Source organism: Colletes gigas, unplaced genomic scaffold (assembly GCF_013123115.1).
Source record: "Colletes gigas isolate AHSC1104 unplaced genomic scaffold, ASM1312311v1 Colletes_gigas_Sc00028, whole genome shotgun sequence".
NCBI lineage: Eukaryota > Metazoa > Arthropoda > Insecta > Hymenoptera > Colletidae > Colletes > Colletes gigas.
In genome coordinates, this window is record NW_025106657.1 from 1,722,010 (window position 1) to 1,742,028 (window position 20,019).

The following is a 20,019-nucleotide window of genomic DNA, read 5'->3' on the forward strand; positions in this document are numbered from 1 at the left end:
CGGTAACAGATAAAATTTTAGTGTATATATGACTGGAAAATCAACTATTAATTGTTGGCTATTTAATACCTATAATATGTGTTGTCGTTGCAAATTTTTGTCCACTACTGTACAGGGTGTCCTAAAATTATCACGATCACCACAGTATGAGTTTACACCTCTGAATCGGTGATCTACTAAAACTTCTGCCCGCAAAATTGTTCTTGACCGATTTTTTCAAGATTAAACTACGTTATGATTGCATCGTATTGTACTAATTATAAGGAAAAAGTTATATTAAAATTTGAATAATTTATAAATTTACATTTTCTGGATTTTAAAGAAACAACTGGATCATTAATGTCGAGTCTAATAGTTTTGTATTTACAAACGTCAAATCTAAAAATTGGTCTTCCATTATTTCTTACATGCTTTTATATCGTCGTCGAACCATGATAAACTGTTAGTTCAAATACCAGTAATAGACTAAGACGATAACAATTACACTATTTAGAATCTCAAGTCAAGCTGACTTTGCAATATAAACAAAACCAGCTCAGTGATGACTAATTCACATTTGTAAATACGAAGACCATTACAGATTTAATCTTAACGATTCAGTTTTTTCTTTAAAATGTGAGAAATGTATAAATTAATAAAACTGTAATATAATCTTTCAAGAGAACGATCGAGTTGCGTCATATGGTTATTTATAATTAGTGCAATGCTATGCAATCATCAAAAGAATTTTACTTTGAAATAGTTAGTTATTGACAATTTTTGGTAGATCTCCGTGGTGATCGTAACGTATAATTTTTTCATCATTTCTTTGTATGTATCTTTGATTTTACAGCTTGTACAAATCTTGAGAGAAACCTGTTCGAAAGGTTCTCGTAGAAAATGCCAAAATGCTCGAGATGTTTATGCAATGTCTTCGTCCTGCGTTTCGCAAAATTGTCTCGTATTATGCGAAAGTTGCGCAGGCTTTTCTGCGGATCAAGCTGTCGCTAGTAACAATCGAATGGCAGATGGTCGGACGACGGAGCTGGGTCACTTCTATCCACACTTATAATAAAATCCATATATTTATGCAGTATGAATTTACGATTTACCCTCGAATTAGAAGCATTTATTTATAAAAAATATTCCACACATATACAACTATTTGTTATATATTTCCACGATTTGTGCATAAAGTAGTCGATAGGTTGACTTTACAAGGTTTACAAATTGTTCGTTATCTTTTGAACAATGCACACATAACACCGAAAACGCTTTTCAGAAAAAGACATAGTAGTTTTTTGATTTTTTCTCGAAGTTCTTTGCTCGATTTTTCAATTAAGAATGACTGAGCTCATTGTAGTCTTACAATTTAGAGTCTAAAGAGACCACTAAAACACTTTCTTATCTGTTACTGTGTGACAAACGAAGTCAATGAAAACGTCAAGAGACCGATAAGAATCGATAAAGAGCGAGTCTGAGTTTTCAACTCAATTCTGATACTATAAACAATGTATAAATTGTTCGATGGCAGACAGTATGCGGGTCAGAATTGACCCACCTTCGCCGGCGGGCTGCTAATGCGTATCATTAAAAATAAAAAAAAATTTCATTGTGTAGGAAACTCCTAGCAAGAGAGAGAATGAACTCGACTTTGTTATTATCGTTATCCGCAGCGCCAGAAGAAACAATAATATCTTCGATATTCACGACCCGCCACACAGCGACGTGCCACTTATCCCATGTTGATCCCGACGTAGTCCAATACTTTGGCTATCTACCTCAGGATATGGTCGGTCGATCGCTGTTTGACTTCTACCATCCCGAGGATCTGCCCTTCATCAAAGACATCTATGAGACTGTGAGCATGCGCCCAGAAAAAGAAACACTTTAGGTTTCGATCGAGTATACGCTTGAGAAAAAAAAATATGATACGTGAGAATGGTAGAGCAAAAAAAAAAAAAAAAATGAATGAGAATGTAATCCGCAGAAAAAGTGCGAGCAAGCGAGTCCCGACAACCGAACGTCGAACGACGTGTGAATCCTTATTCCTCCGATTACTCATATTTATATTGTTAAACAGGTGATCAAGCTCGAAGGTGTCTCCTTCAAATCGAAACCCTACAGGTTCGGAGTGCAGAACGGTGGCTACGTCGTCCTCGAAACCGAGTGGTCGTCCTTTATCAATCCATGGACGAAAAAACTAGAGTTTGTCGTAGGTCAACACAGGGTACTGAAAGGTCCGGCGAATCCCGATATCTTCCGTGTACCACGTGCCACGGAGGTCGGCCAGCTGGACAACATCAGCGAAGAGGTGCTCAAAGAGGCCAAGATCATACAAGGAGAGATACGTACACTTCTCAGCGAGGTATGTTTTCCATCGATGATCCATCTTGAACCAGCGGTATAGTTTGCGAGATTTTGTCTAGATCGTGTTTCTAAGGTAAAACATAGTACGATGGCCCTATAATAGACACAGTTTGATCTATCGTCATAGTACTAGCACAGACGAGGTATACGAGTAGACCTTACACTTTATGGACTTTCGTGGCCACTACACTAATGCATAGCCACCTCGTATATGAGTTCTGGCGCTTCATATAGCTTCAGAGGTTCGAGGAAGAAGTAGTCGACTCCTACAATAGTGAATGTATTTTACTGAAATTTATTTCTGAAGTAGAGCTCATAGACACCTACAAAAAAAGTATTAGACAACTATTATGTAGGGTGTTAAAATTACTAAAAATCGAAAACGAATTTTAAAGAAAAATCGACAGGCGAAATTAAAAAATTTCAAATCGTCCTAAAAAAAATTATTTTTAGTTGTGGGGCTCAATTACAATCATTTTTCGTAAATACATATACCCCCAAATTGCTACGCACTTTCGAGAAAAAAATTCTATACCGAAAATACAATGTCTGACCATGAATGAATGGTTCCCCTGAAATTTCATGTATTTCAAATGGTTCTGAAAAAATTATTTTCGGTTGCGGGCTTCAATGATAATCATTTTTGGTGAATAGACATACCCCCGAAATCCTACGCACTTTCGAAAAACAAATTCAGAAAGATGGACTTTTTCGGCGAAATTGAAAAATTTCAAATCGTTCAAAAAAAATTATTTTCGGTTGTAGGGGTCAATTACAATCATTTTTGGTGAATAGGCATACCCCCGAAATCCTACGCAATTTCGAGAAAAAAATTCCTAATCGAAAATATAATGTCTGACTATGAATGAATGATTCCCCTGAAATTTCATGAGTATTTTTAAAAAATCATAACTTCGGAACGGATTGGAGGATTTTAAAGTTTCAAAATGCAAATAACGTGTATTTTGGTGAAGAATATTTAAAAAATCTAAGAATGGTCGAAAAGTTGTTCCTTAACCTCGTAAAGTAAGAAAAACCCCATAAACATGGTCCAATTTTCAAACGACCATAACTCCTACAATAGTGACTGTATTTCATTAGTCCTATCTCTTGACATTTTCTTGGTCTTCACTGGAGTAATGGGGCTCTAGAGCCCCAGAAAAATGTAAGTCCACTCGTATACCTTGTCAGTATTACTAGATTTCACGAGGCTGTCGTAAATGCACGTCTTAACTAAACTTTTGGTCAACATCACAAGTTTGGTTTATTTTTTATTCGTTTATTGTTAAGGTTAGAATTATTGCTTTCTTTATTTTGTAAAATTACGTAAACAATACACAAAATGTCTTAGAAAAAAGTTTTGCAACATTCAGATAAACGATGAAGTTGCCTTTTTAAGAGAAATGCTGTTCGCAAGTTGAACAAAAGTATAAGTTCATTTATTAAAAACCATTTATTTATAAATTATTCGTAATATAAATTGTTCTTAATAATCAGCATCTGATCGACGACGATAAATTCATTGAAAAATTTTCGTTTTCATTTCGCTTATAACATTTTCCATCAAGCCTTAATCAATTTCTTTTAATTAGTCGACTGGAGACTATTTTTTTGTTTTGATATGTTCACTTAACCCCTTGCCGTACAATGACGAGCCTCATTACAAGTTCTTAATGTCAAGTTTCACAATCATAAATCTATCTAGTCGTCACCAAGTCTTTTATATTAACAGCAACACATTTTTACATTCACCAGGTATATGCGAAACAAATCTATTTTATTTTTCATACCTTTCGCGAACGTTTGAAAAATAATTTGGAATTTTACTGTACGTCAAGGGGTTAACGAGAATCCCCTAATACATTTTTAATAGAGTTTCGCCCCATGTTGAGAGGGGGGAAATGTGAGAGACGTTACAGTAAACGATTCACACCGTAGCGTTGTATCTACGAAAACGCTAATCGCGACAAATGTGCCCGTTCACACCCAAACTTTTTCTCTTTTGTTCTATCGTACGTCTGCGCAGAACATCAAAAGAAAGTCAGATATTACCGAGCACGACGTGTCAAAGAGGTGCAAGGACCTCGCGTCCTTCATGGAAAATCTGCTGCAAGAGACGAGGGCATCCGGTCTTGGCAAAGATGTGCTCGCTGCGGACGACAAGAGTTTTTCGGTGACTATTAGCTACGTTTTAGTATCGCCGACACTTATCTATTTTGCTAGTAGTACGCTATGACGTGCTATGGTGGTATGCTGCAAAGTATACTTAACAGTCTCGTTGTACATAATGCCACGTTCCAATTTATGGCGACTCAACGTGGAAGGTATCGAAATTTACTGTTACGCACGAATTGTACGATATTGTTTTTGGTACGGATTTATTATTATTTAAGTTGAAACTCGATCGAACGAATCCTACGGGCGTCTGTCTTCTATGTGAACACGTCGACTGTCTTGCAATGTTTTTAAATTTTTTAGACGATATTCGTACCGTGGATCAGAAGACAGTAAACGTGTTAACTTTGCAACCTTTTCATTGTAATTACTTGTGATACTTTTTGTTAGAGACCGCAATTTTGTCTACTGGCGGGCACACGTACACACGTGTAGTTATTATATCCGTGTACTTCTTAATATACTCTTTCGTGTCGCTATTTACGTACAGTTAAATGTAGATATTCGAACATTTATGTTTCACGCAAATAATTTGCATTATTACGTTATTTGTAATTATTTAAATTATTTATAGATCAAACAGTACTCGGATATTTTAACTATATCTGTGTGCACTTGTATTTTGAAAACACGCTAGAATAGCAGTTCCCAAACTTTTTTAAGCGTGGAGCTCGCTTTAGCTAAAAATATTATAGCCCAAACATTTTACTTGGTTGAATTTTTCTTTTATCGTGTTAGAAGAGGATAATTCCTATGATAAGTAGATACGAGTTAAGGATTAAAATTAAAGTGACAAACGTCTCCATCATTTGCTCCATAAAGCACAGTTTGAGAACAGCTAAGTATCGCTTTGACGTAACGTTCGTAGATGTAGTATTCACAGCGATCGAGTTACAACCATGCAGAGTTTCTTATTTTTTTTTCTTTGCTGATCCGTTCAGAAAAGCATGACGTAAGTAAGAGGGCTGGGAAAATTCTGAGCCGACGTATCCGTTTGCGAAGCAGTCCTTAAACTTTTCGAAGATGTTCGATAAAGAGTTCGATTTCGTTAAGATCGTCGATCTGCTTCCGAACGATACGCCCTTGGAATTCGTTTAGATCTTTTGGAAAACTAAAGGTGCAAGGTGAGTAAGGTACACAGCAATTGATTAAACATTTTACAGCCTGGTGTCACGTCTAACCGGATGGTTGCGTTGAAAGTAACTCGAAAGCCACTTGTCGCTAGTGTAGGGTATTCACGCACACCTGCTACCGTAATTTGTAGCGTGGCTAGTCGTAAGTAAGAACGACAGATCACGATAAAAAGAAAAAGAACGATCTACCAAATTGTTTTGTACATAGACACGGACGGAGGACAATGTGAAAATTGTGTAGATCCGCTAATGGATAGCGTCAATTTCAAAACCTTGTAGGCACGTTGTTGGTAAGTCTATTTACATTTCCATTCAATATTACTACTCGCTAATGATGGTAAACCTCAATCTTTCTCCACTTCATTTTTTTCCTAAAGAAAAAATAAACAACAACAAACCTCGATTGCAACAGTTTGGATCATACAGTAGCTAATTGGTAACCCAGACCTTGAATTTTGAATTTATTAGTACAATTCACTGATTTCTACGTCCAGCGAATCTAGTGGACTGATAACGTAATCGAGACACGTTTGTTTCAATCTGTCTTATTGTATGGTCCTTGCTCTATCTGATCCACAACGTACTCTGTCCGAAGAACGGTTACTAACTCTCAAAGAGAATGTTTCTTTATGCTTTGTCACTTCTTTTCATCGTTTTCATGCGCATTTTGCTAAGAGATTGTTCACGTTCTACAATTTTTCTATCCTCGTCATTGGAACGCTTCGCACATTCCATTGTCCCGATTTTTTCGTGAACAATCGCTCTAAACGACTCTGTCGTGTCTCTTTCCTTTCGCAAGGCTAGGGATCTCTCTGCCAGGAACTCCGAATATCGTATCCTTCGCGATCGAACGATGCAACCGAGAATTCGATCGTCCCCGACTTCACGTTCGAGAAATGTTTCGCGATCGTTAACGCGAAAGGCTACAAGTGTATCTATAAATTATTGCAATGTGATGTTCGTGAGTAAAGTTCCGGTATGTCTCGTCACTTACAAGGTTTTGAAACTAACGAGGCAACGCGAGCGGGGCTGGAAGAGGAACACGTACAACCCTTTCGATCGTGACACGTTAAATTTAGCACACTGAATGTTGTATGGTTTTAAACAATGAGGACTTTTAACAGTTTCTGGTATTCCAATGTTTTATTACATTGTGTAATAAGTTCGTTCGCGTTTCATTGTAAGATTATTAAATACTGCCATTTTGTTCTTTGATCTTCTTTCGTCTTTTGAATAATTTAACCCTGTATAGCTCAAATCATGTTTAACTTCTAAAAATAATGTTACAGTATGACCATTGATAGATACTAACAACCAGATATAAATTGGAGGGTATGTTTCAGTAAACACAAATTTTCAACTGTACTCACTCTGGTGTGAGATATTGTGAAATAGTTGTTTTATATTAATTGTTTGTATCAGACTTAAACAATACAAGTAATGGTTGTGTAACTTTAAAGTCACGTTCAGTACTTGTTTCCAATTAAATTATATAAAATCCAATAAAATGTATATTTACTTTTACGGTGTTTTTGAACGATTGTTAATTGAGAGAATTTTTTAATGTAAGAAAGAAGTAAAAATCAGATGGGTTAAGGTCTGCTCAATGCAATAGTTGAGATAAAACATCCTAATTAAGCTTCAATAATTTTTGTCTCATCGTTAAATATACAGTACCGGATAAATAATTTTTTTTTAATATAATGTTATTAACCAAAGTTTCTATGTAGTGACCATTTAATCATTTACTCACAGTGTGCTAGGTTTAGCGCAATTTGTAACTGCTGAACGGGCCGATGTAAAAATTTATAAAAATTTGAAATAATTCAACGTGTCTTAAAAATCAAATTTTCATCCGTAATAGTGGAAAATCATGAACGAAAGGGTAAAGGGATTTGTCTATTTTGGACCCTCAAAAATTGGATCATATTTAAAATTCGTTTATAGAAATCTTGTTTTGCCAGACTCTATTTTTTTTTTTCAAGCGTAAGTAATTAATTTTTTGCACGAGAACTCCGATTCTGGTCATCATAAACAAAGATTTATTGCGCATAAATGTAATCATTGTCTAAACTAAAAAGAATACAAAATATGGAAAATTAAAACAATGATATACGTATTAACAAAAAAATTCGATTTTTTGTATGTTAAATTGTGACGACTCTTTAAAAATTGCAAAATGTTTTTTTATAATTGATTCATTGATTATCGAGGTATTAAAAAAAAATGTCGTTTAACAAAAAATGAATATACGGTTTACTGTACAGAGTTCGGTTCAAAGTATAACATTCCAAATTTGTTGATTTTTTTATGAGTTGAAACTTAAAAAGAAAAAAGAACTATTCTTTTATGGCCAAGATAGGCAAATCCCCTGAGCACATAAGAATGACGTTAATATTTCGAGAGTTCTGATACGGCGAGACAAGCACGAATCGAGCAGTATCTTCATAATTAACGTTTACGTATTATCGATAAAAAAACACTAGGAAACTGCTAAAGACGAGATTAAGAGAATCTTAGATGCACTGTTTTCTAAATTTATCGAACGCAGACTTACGATCGTCATTAACCCATTAGCTACCATCGATGCGAAAGTGAAACATTAATTATTGATTCACTTTATGATAGTTTGAACAACTTATTCTGCGAAAACAATCAAAAGTATTTATTTCAGAAGGGACTAAGTTTTTTAAATATATTTCTTTTAAATCTTATGTTTGCAAAATTTAACCGGAGGTTTTATATTATAAAAAATATTTCTAGATCATCGTTAGTTTACACCAAAATATTATTATTTATTTTCCCATTTTCAATTTTTGTTCGAAAAGAATTTCGAAGTAATAAGTCGAGGCGTCGATTCTAAATTCGCAAAAAAACGTCGAAAAATAATATTTGGTCGTTAATGGGTTAATCCGTTAATTTGTTACATATTCGGAATGGGTAGTGGGGGCAAATGTGAGTGAACCGTGAATTTGGTTGGGGAGGGAAGATTAAAAGAAGGTGGTAGCTAGTAGTAGTCGAAGCAACTAACGTTTTCACAGAGCTGGAGAAATATTAATCGGTTGATTGGTCGCTCGTGCCCTGTAAATATTGCATTCCCGCGGTCACGAGGTCGATGATAAACTTACACGGCGCAGACTATCACGCACGGCTGTTTCGTTATTCCCTTTAATAGCCAAGTAGAACGTCTAACAATAATAAAACAGCTCGACGCGAACCGCTAAACGCAATGCAAATTTGCAAAACAATTGACAGTGACGAAAATCGTGTGACGTTTCTTTCTAAGTCGCTACAATATACTTGTAAAGGGATCACGCAATCCCTTGTTACAGGAGCACGACAGCGTGATGCTCGGTGAGATATCGCCCCATCACGAGTACTACGACAGTAAATCGTCCACCGAGACGCCGCCCAGTTACAATCAGCTCAACTACAATGAGAATATTGAAAGGTTCTTTAAGAGCAAACCGCCGGTCGCCACCATGTACGGCAGCGACGATGAGAACATTAATTCCAGCAACGACGAGGGCGAAAAGACCAGTCCGAATTCAGGAGGTGAGATTTCCTTGCTAACATTTCTCTATCATCTTCGTTTTATCGCTTGTTGCATGTAAAGTTGATTATACGGGGCATTCGGCCACCCCTGAGAAAAATTTTAATGCGAGATTCTAGAGGCCAAAATAAGACGAACATCAAGAATACCAATTGGTTGATTGAGGCTTCGTTAAAAAGTTATTAAAAAATTAAATTAAAAAATTGCAAATCATTCACGAAAAAATTATTTCCGGTTGCGAGGGTCAATTACAATCATTTTTGGTGAATAGACATATCCTCGAAATCCTACGCACTTTCGAAAAAAAAATTCGTTACCGAAAACATAATGTCTGACCATGTATGAATGATTCCCCTGAAATTTCATGTGTTTCAAATCGTTCTGAAAAAATTATTTTCGGTTGCGGGGGTCAATTAAAATCATTTTTGGTGAATAGACATACCCCCGGATTCCAACGCACTTCCGAGAAAAAAAATTCAGAATGGCGGACTTTTTTGGCGAAATTGAAAAATTTCAAATCGTTCTGAAAAAATTATTGTTAATTACGGGGGTTGATTACAATCATTTTCAGTTAATAGACATAACCCCGAAATCCTACGCAATTTCGAGAAAAAAATTCTTAATCGAAAATACAATGTATGGCCAGAAATGCTTCCTCGAAATTTCAAGCGTATGTTTAAAACATCGTAACTTCTGAACGGATTGGAGGATTTCGATGTTTCAAACGGCAAACAACGCGTATTTTGGAGAAGAATATGTAGGAATTTCAACAATATTGAAAAAGTTGTTCCTTGACCCCGTAAATTTAGAAATACCCCATAAAAATGGTCCAATTTTCAAACAGCCATAACTTCTACAATAGTAAATATATTTCAACGAAACTTTTTTCTGAAGTAGAGCTCATAGGTACCTGCAAAAAAGTATTAGACAACTTTTTTACAGGGCGTCAAACAAAATTACTAAAAATCAAAAACGTTTTTTTGAGAAAAATCGACAGAGCTGATATTTTTCGACGAAAACAAAGAATTTTAAATCGTAAAAAAAAAAATAATTTCAGTTGTGGTGCAATTGCAATCATATTTTGTGAATAGACATACCCCAGAAATCTTAGACACTTTCCAGAAAAAAATTCGAGGTGTGAAATTTTTCGACAAAATTAAAAAATTTCAAATCGTTGTAAAAAAAATTCTTTTCAGTTGCAGGGGGCAATTGCAATCATTTTTGGTCAATAGACATATCCTCGAAATTCTACGCATTTTCGAGAAAAAAATTCATCACTGAAAATATAATACTTTGAACAGTTAATGAAGAGAAATTCATAAATAAACAAATTACTTTCTATAAAATAGCTACGTTTACTGACTGTTTCAATCCATCAAGCGCCGTTTCATCGATTTTAATACGATATTATCACGCGTAGCAGCGAGGAAATGCATGTCGCCGATAAACGGTAGCGGCGCGAGCGGAAGCGGAAGCGCGGAAAATCTCAGCAGCGGTTCCAACAACCAGACAAGTTCGGCGAGCAGAGGAAACACGTCAAATACCACCAGCAACACCACCACTACGGAAAGTTTGAAGCCTCCCACCTTGACCGAATCGTTGCTCAATCGTCACAACGAGGACATGGAGAAGCTGATGATGCAGAAACACCGGGAGCTTCGTTCAAGTTTCAAGAACAGCGACAAGCTCAAGGATTCGCGGATAAAAGCTACCACCGACAAAACAGCGGACCCTAACGCGCATTTCATCAATCAGAATCATGGAATCAAGAGAAGCGGAAGCCATAGCTGGAAGGGTGATAGTTTCAAAGTAAGTGCTTCGCTATTTTCAAGGATTCGTAGAGTTTCAGCGAAAGGAAACTAGGTATTTCATTTCGATCCACAAATCGATGGATTCCTTGTTTCGACAAAGTAATAATAAATAAAAGGATAGAATATATTGAAAATGTTCCCGGAGGGAGACAATTTGTTATTTGTAAATATGTTTCTATACTTTATTACAGGTCTTTATCTATTTTGATAGGCATTGAGTGCGTGAAAAAATTTTAATACATTTTTTATAGACATCTGTATCAGGACCTTTTCGTTTAAAATAATAAATAATGCATTAAAATCCTTTGTATGTGAGGCAACGAACTACCGTCGGTGGTTATTTATGACCAAAAGTTGCCACGACTTTACAATTTTGTTAAAAATTAATATTGAAGATGGACTGCAATAGATACCATTTGAGTGTTATAATAAAAATATGCACTGTGAAAAATTTTATTTGGAAGATAGCTTTTTAAATTCAAACATGGTGATTTTTATTTGAAAGACAAGTTCCGCTTCTGTCATTGATAATTATATTTAGAACAATTTAATACATGAAAATCCACGAATTTCGGTGGATGAGATTGCTGATGTTGATTAAACGTAATTAAATAAATTGTTTCCTATAAAATATCACGACATTATCATTTATACAAAAATGGATAAAAACCTGTAGTGAAGTACAGGAACACATCTGAATCAATCGTGACTTTGCATTCTATTTTGATTTGATAGATATGTTATTACGCTTATGGTTGACTTCGCGCCGTTTTCTTTTGATAATTAGTGCCCGAAATAAAAAAACGTATGTTCGATTGTATTTTATCAGGTGTCGAAACACGACGAAGTGTCGAGGACAAGTACCGCGGGTCAATTTCCAGCGAACGTTGCTACAACGGTTACGAGCATGAGCGTCGATCAATCAACTGTAATTCAGACAGGTGCTAACATTAATTTGTGGCAGCCCCTATCAGTGACAGTGCCCCAACCACCACCTGTTCAACAATGCAATGCGCCGCAAAAGTGAGTACCTTTTCAGCGTGAATAACTCGATATTTGGTTGTTTGGATAAGTTCTTCCTAATTTCGAGAAACGTGGGTTTACTTCTATGGCCCCACCACGCGATAATATATAATAAATATAAACAATATAAATAGGGTATTCGTTTAAAGACTTTCTCAATTTCAAGGAAATATAGTTATTCTATTTATTTTTTATTTGTTAAGTGCATTTTTTTAGACTTTCTTGGAAAATCTTTTCCGAATAAAGTATAATAACTTTTGCAGTCAAATTTTCAAGATTTATTTATACATGTTTCAGTGATATTTTTAAATTTCTTGTTTGAAATAAAGAAACGTGAATAATTCTTAATATTTATAATTAACCATAAAGGTTTGCAGATATATTTTCTAAACTGTATTCTTTAAGAAAATGCAAAAAGAACGATTTTTTCAAAGGTTCACACTTGAATGCCCCTTAACACTAAACTTATCGTCCCTTCATGTATACCCATTCCTACCATGACCGGTCAAATGACCAGTCTTTCTTTTTCCTTTTTACGAGGGAACGTACTTCTAATTTTTGCATCATATGTATAGAAAGTTGTGTTTTGAAGTTTATTCGTAAGATATCCTTCTCTTTTATGTCGCATATTTTTTCTCAAAGCATTGAATTCTAAGAACCTGTACAAAAATATTCAATACTTTTACTTTAAACGTGCATTAGTACTTGAATAGTATTAGTAAATTAGTAATTTTCATCGGACAGAAAACAAATTTTCATTAATTAATTCCAGGAAAAACAATTACTCACGAACAAATGGTATAGTGATTATGCAAATACCCTGTATACAAATTTAAATTCATTTTCAATTAAATAAACAATTTATGATTCAGTTTTATCGCACACCAGTCGTATAATCAATAGGACTTGTTGAAACTTTTTTAGGTATATAGCGTCAAAGTAAATGTCAAAATAAACATAGAAGATAGCATAAATTATAGTAATTGGTATATTCATATGATAGAGGATGAAAAGCCCTTTAAAATGAGCGTTTGTACAAATCGATAGCTTTATTAGTTCCGGAGATATAGCGATTTTAATTTCAAGTCGATGCGGTGGCTAGTTCTGGAGATATGAGGGTCCGAAGCGTTTGTTTACTTTCTTACTACGGCCTCGTCAAGGTCGTTGACCGGCACGTGCTCGGAGAAACTAGGTCACTGGGTCACGCGAGTCACGAGTCACGTACGAGACAGAGAGGTCCGGCGCGACGCGTCAGACGAAGACAGCGATAGTCGAATAAAGAAAAATTACCCCTTTACATAAATTGCGATATCTCCGAAACGCGAAGTCGGATCGCCAAAAACCAAAAACCATTTTAAAGAGGAAGGTTTGCCGCTTCCAACGGTGGCTCAATAATGCATAAAACACTAATAGTTTTGGAACTACACGCGTTTAAAGTTTTAGTATTTTTAATACGCGTTGTTAAACTGTTTTAAGACAGTGGAAACTAAAGATTCTCTTCTTTTGTCTTTGCTATAGATATATTTTCTATTTACATCACTACTTATGTCACTATTAAATTGTTTGTAGGCGCTAATAAAGGTTGTTTCTAAGCAATGACAGTAGGCTCTAGCTGGTCTATTGAGTATTGTATCTCTATGCTCCATGAGTATTGTACAAAAATGTGTTTCTTTATAATTAACATATATTTGTTTATACGTTTAGTTTATAACAATTAAAATAGGGGATACGAAGTATACAAATTCATTTGTTCAAAAAGTAGTATTTCAAGTACAGAAGTAGATATGCCTAGAAGTTCACGATTTATCCTACTTCTAATTTTAATTTAGATAGAAGAGCACGTAGAAAAAATTCGTTCTGTAACAGTTGGTCTTATCGTTAATAAAAAATTATGTACATTTTTAAAAATTTGTGTACGTTGTCCAGTGCCTTCAAGGAATTTCATTTCTTTCTATATTTCATCAGTTTTTGAGCAAGTAACAAAATTAACTTATAATGACTAATTAATTGTAACTCGTAGAAGTCACTAGGATATATTGTTCTGGCCTTGTTTTCTTCAGAATTACGCTGGTATAAAATTCCAAATTTCGAAGAACTTGTTAATCAGACCTGATTAGTAGACGAATCTGTAACAATCGTATTTAAATTTTAGTGTCCATTCACAAGCAATACCCAGAATACCAATATTGCCATCGATGATACCAGTATATTATGTTCCGGCTCCACAAACGAACGACCCCGCAGTTTTATCGTCCCAGCAAGAGAAACTTAGCCCATCTCAATCGATGCAACCTCCACAGTCGAATCCTTACAGTATGTATATACTGATAGAGATAAAGAACAGTTTTCAATGAAAAAGCAAAACAATTGTTCGAACTATTTTCCAGTGTTTTTGCCACTCTCGTACGTCGCGACAACGATGGCTGGAGTTATTTATCCTCCAGTATTGGGTGCTCCACCGATGGGGATGATGTACAGACCATTTTCAATCCCTACACAGACACCGATCACGCGAGAAAACAACCAATCCACCATCGACCAGTGTTCCCATCGAAAACGACCAGCGAGTCAAGCGACGAGCGTCAAAGCTGAACCCGGAAGCACCATGGCGATGTCTGAATCCTCCAAAAAGGTAAAACGAACATTTGGTGTCCCGTTAGATAATCGTGGAAGTTTGTATAAATTGTAAATTTAACGTGAGGAAAAATCATGTAACGACGATTAGGTTCTATCGCCCGGTGAACTGTTTTCTTCCTGCCTGAGCAACGATGGAGGATGCTCGAGCTTGGTAGACACACCGACACCGGTGAATCCAAAAGTGCGCAAACAAAACGATTACAACGTCGACGATTCGAGCTCGTCGAGCTTTTACAGTAGTTTTCTGTACAAAAGCAGCGACAGCAGCTGCAATCCTGACCAAAAACCAACGGAGTATATGCCAGAGGTAATTGATAACCAGTTATTGGGCAGAGTTGAAAACGTGGATAGAGAGTCTGATTATTCATTATACTAAAAACAATGAAAAAGGATAGTGTTTCACAGTTTTTTATGACTAATACTACAGTGTAAATCAATCTTGCAATATTTACATTATTTTTTTAGAAATAAAGGCGACCTTCAATTTATTAAATGGAATGTCATATGTTTTTTAAATGTTATCTGAAAGTATTTGTCAAAATGAATTCCTTCCTGTATTGTGACCTTCAAGGTCAAGAATGAAAGAATAACTTTGATTACTTTATAACATTGTATTTACAGATATAAATGATTTACAAATGAAAATACAACAAGCACGCGTTTTCGTGCACAAGGAGATCATATTGAACATCTTGTATAATCTCATTAATAAAAAGCTCTTATTAAACATAATGTATGAATATGACACTCCAATTTAAAGATTGTGAGTCACTTACATTTTTCAAGAAAACTGTAAAATTTTATTCTCTTTCATTTTTTTCTAATTAGAATAGTTTTCGAAAAATTCACTGGCTTGTAATAGAATAAACTATCAAGCAGTATTTGCTGTGAATGTTTTTTATAAGTGAAAAGTATTTGTCGATCATTAGACACGTGAGTTAATTAGTTTACAAACGTTTGATCGGCAGGATAACGCGGAGCAGCATCAAGGCAAACGAAGAAAAGAACCGCCGTGGCTCGAAGGCGTCCAATTGACGCCGGAATTGATATACGAATACCAAATACACCCGAAGACCCTGAACGAAGTACTTCAAGCCGATATGGATGCCTTAAAAAATTTCAATCAACCTCTCCTGGTCAACGATCAACTGGGCCAACTCTATCTGGATTTGGAAGTCGAGGGATTTGAAACGAAACTTGTTCTCGAAGACGGTATCACGTCCAGCGGTAGTGACAGTGGGAGCAGTAACGAAAGTTGGACTGCTGGAACAATGTCGCAGGTAAAACATTGTCTTGAGATTTTCTGTTAAGCTTATATAGGTATGTACACGTTAACTTTACAGCGAGTGTAAGGTATTTTATTTTTTTAAAAAAAAGAAAAGAGAAGCACAAACCTACCACAGGATTTTTATTTTATTTACCTTGACTTTATCTTCGTTGTATCTCACTGAATACACGTAATTTCAATTTAATATTCATTGAATCAATTAGACATTGCAGCAGAGAATTTTAGATCTAAGATCATACTCGATAACGAGAATATTTATATCATCATAGAGTGTAATTAATATAAATATATAAATCTGGGAAGAAGGTATCGGGGCCAGTCTGTAAATTTGTGTGCATTTGTACTTGTGTTTATGTAGTTCGTCACTGATGTTAAAACGATCATCTGTTAACGATAGATAATGTATGGAATTGACGATAATAATCTGTGTTTTTGTTACAAATACGATGAATAAATAATCGGGTGAAAACAGGGAAAAGCTAGAATCTAACATTTTTATTCGTTATTCGTGAATAAAATTTGCCCAATAACAAGATTATAAAAATAAGTGTTAAGAGAAATTTTTAATTACGTAGTTTCTAATAATTGTCTATAATTAAAATTTTGTCTGTCAACGTGTTAAGCATATGTTAGAGTAGACATAGTCATTTTCTTGTTTTATTCCGTGTACGGTCGTAAAAATGCACACGAACGTATGGACCGAACTGATGCAAGTATTTCGGTACTATGGTTCGATAAAAAGAATTACTTTTATCAGCTTCGAGCTGATTTTTTTTCGGCCTTTTTTGTGATTTTCTTTTAATGCTAGGTAGTCTGTTTTGTACTAAGATTTTTTTCATCAAAAAATATTAAAAATTGTTGAAGTTATAATTTCTTGTTTTATGGCTCTTTTGAAAAAGGTAGGAACTAGGGAAAAGTCGAAATCTCGATAAATAAAGGAATGATTGCACTTCGAGTTTCGAATTTCTATCTTTTAACCTTTCATTTGTCTTTAGTATATTAAAAAAAATAGTAAAACTCAATATTTATTAAAATCTCTAGTTCCAGCGATAAAGGCGTGTCTGCTGAATATTCCCTCCAAAGAAGTAAATCGATCTATCATATCTTAAAATATCATGGAAGTCAGTTAAAAAAAAATCCCATTTAAACAAGAAGAACTCCCACAATTTTTAATATATTCTGATGAAAAAAATACTGTACATACTTGTAAGACGAATAAATATATCTCAGTACAAAACAGTGTACCTGTCGTTAGAAAAAGAATCGCGAAAAAGGACGAAAAAATGAGAGTCTAGAGAGAAGTATCCCTTTAACGACGATTGTACTAAAAGGGTCAAGGTCTTGTTTTACAGCAAAAACATAGAAGGAGAATGGTGAAATACGGTAAGCTCGTCATGATTCACGAAGAGAACGCGCCATTGCCACCGGCGTTACCACCCCAAACGGTACCCTGTCAGCAGTTGTAGAAACAATCTAATTACGACCAATTGCGACCAAAACGGTGTCTTCGAGTTCGAGTTATTCGTCCGTGGTGCGCTGTCGCGAATTTCTTTCCGGCATTTCAGTTGCAATTGGTCGCTGCACACAGTCCTGACGTCATCCGAACCGTTTTGTCATCTCGTTTACATTTCAATCTCGAGGCATGTAAAATTGTCTGCATCACATTTTTTTATATACACAATATATATTTTTAGCTATTTAGTAAAATGTATTTGACCTTTTCTTACGTACGCATACACATACATATATGCACTGCGATTACTCCTATCGTTATTATTGTTATATTTTTATATTTCGAGGCGCGTAGAGCGAGGATAATAATTTGATCAATGACATAATTAGAGTCAGAGTTTCGTCGATTGACTAAACGATGCGCATACATTTTTAACTGCCTCAGACGCGCTTTCTTCTCTTCAAGGCATGCGAGCTAATTTGTACGATTAAAAATAGACGTTTAAAAGTAGGGTATTTAATACGATAAGGAATCGAAATCATAACGTTTAGGATTAGTCTGTCGAGACATAAGTTCCTTGGAAGCTTCATCGAGCGTGGCTCGTCGGTACGTTATCGTCTCCTAGGATGGTATTTTTATACGGCCGTTGTATCGACGACAATTTGTAACCACGGATGCGTCCTTCGAGGATGAAAGAACTTTTCCGTCGTTACGGGGTTCCCCTAATCGGACGTACATGTACGTCCACGTGATTTCCTCTAATTGAATTCGAGATTCTTTTCAACGATGGACTTTTCATACGTAACGTTATCGGATAGAATCTCATTGTTTGAAAAATGAGATACCCGTTGGAGAGTCCGACGACTGCACAACGTATTAATATAGATTTAATGTAAATGAGAGGTCGTGGGGGAAGTAATAAAGGGAATTGATAACGTATAATTTTAAAGTAGGTACGGTATACGGTCGGAGAATTGGATCCAAGCGTTAATTTTCTTCCTCCTTTTAACAAGCCTTTGTCGAATACTCAATAATTTCCATTCTATTTTACAATTATCGTATAATTGGACTTTCCTTGTTACATTAGTTACCTTGAATAGAATTAATAGAATGGAGCTCAGTTTGCGAATGATTGTTTTCACCGTTATAATGCATCGACTGTTAGTTGTTTCTTTTCATTTTGTTCGGCATTTAATTAGAACGGGACGCTTTAAACTCGATTTAATTTTAAATATCATTTACTCGATAACGTTTCGTACAGATTATCGTTTCGAAACGTTGACCAAACGACGAGATAATTCCCACAGTAGATCAGAATTCAATTATGGCTATTGAGACTTCCCAATCAATTTCATTGTTTTGAAATTTTATTGAGAATAAAAATATATAATTATTTATCTACTCAAATTGGTTAAGATATTTTAATAGGTACAGGTATTATATTACAATAAACTTAATCTTTCAGATAAAGCTTCGTGTTGTTATAAGTAACTCAGTTTCATGATTAAAAAGATTTTGGGTATCGATTTCTGCAAAAATATCGGACAATTTAATAAAATTTCATGACTAACAATCTTTGATAAAATAAATACAAACGTTTATATTTATATGAATGTTTAGAAAAATCATTGTCAATACATAATTTTTTGAGTTTGAAAGCTACAAACATTATTTGACAGTTGAGCAACTGTTTAAATTATTATTGGACTATTTCTTTGACTGCTTAACTATAAAAAAAGCAGTAGCATGACCCAGTTAATTAGAAGAAAAATGTTATAATGGTACATGCAGGGTGTTTGACCATCCCTGGGAAAAATTTTAATGAGAGATTCTGGAGGCCAAAATAAGACGAAAATCAAGAATATCAATTTCTTGACTGAGGTTTCGTTAAAAAGTTATTAAAAAATTAAATTAAAAAATTTCAAATCATTCTGAAAAAATTATTTTTGGATGCGGAGGTCAATTGCAATCATTTTTTATGAATACACATACCCCCAAAATCCTACGCATTCTCGAGAAAAAAATTCCTTACCGAAAATATAATGTCTGACCATGAATGAACGATTCCCCTGAAATTTCATGTGTTTCAAATCGTTCTAAAAAAATTATTTTTAGTTACGGGGGTCGATTACAATCATTTTTGGTGAATGGACATATCCCCAAAATCCTGCGTGTTTTCGAGAAAAAAATTCAGTACGAGCGGAACTTTAAATGTTAATAACTTTTTAACGAAGCCTCCATCAACAAATTGGTATTCTTGATTTGTATATCAATTATTCTCCTTTTTAAATTTATTGGAACATCTTGTAAAATCTTTTTTCGTTGTTTTTCGTGTTCGATAAATTTCAGAATAAAATTGCAATTCTTTGTCTCTTTTATTTTTAAAAATTTCTTTCATTTTTCAACAAGTATTTCACTCGTGTGCGTTACATTCCGATACGTTTTGTTACCACACATTGAATAATTCTTGTTCGATCAAAATTGAGGAATCCAAAATGCAATATTTTAGAATTATTCGTTTAATAAATTCACAAATATAATTTTTATACACATTTTTCATAATATGTAACCGTTAGTTAGTTAGTGCAAAATGATTG

The 20,019-nt window shown here is 34.8% G+C and overlaps 1 protein-coding gene across 5 annotated transcripts in view; it reads left to right on the plus strand.

The window, feature by feature from the left end:
- The window catches only part of LOC122401814 (period circadian protein), a 63,483-nt gene extending 44,195 nt beyond the window's left edge, over nt 1–19,288 (plus strand). For 2 of the 5 annotated variants that reach the window (XM_043404182.1, XM_043404183.1), the window contains exons 7-17: nt 1,656–1,840; nt 2,063–2,347; nt 4,376–4,522; nt 8,966–9,212; nt 10,634–11,019; nt 11,851–12,044; nt 14,197–14,357; nt 14,432–14,676; nt 14,770–14,988; nt 15,650–15,961; nt 17,322–19,288. In XM_043404182.1, the coding sequence (XP_043260117.1) occupies nt 1,656–1,840; nt 2,063–2,347; nt 4,376–4,522; nt 8,966–9,212; nt 10,634–11,019; nt 11,851–12,044; nt 14,197–14,357; nt 14,432–14,676; nt 14,770–14,988; nt 15,650–15,961; nt 17,322–17,435 (2,495 nt within the window). In that variant the 3' untranslated portion in view covers nt 17,436–19,288. Of the gene's footprint in view, nt 1–1,655; nt 1,841–2,062; nt 2,348–4,375; nt 4,523–8,965; nt 9,213–10,630; nt 11,020–11,850; nt 12,045–14,196; nt 14,358–14,431; nt 14,677–14,769; nt 14,989–15,649; nt 15,962–17,321 lie in introns of all 5 variants that reach the window. The other 3 variants (XM_043404184.1, XM_043404185.1, XM_043404181.1) reach the window with 2 other exon arrangements.
- The last annotated feature ends 731 nt before the right edge of the window (nt 19,289–20,019 follow it).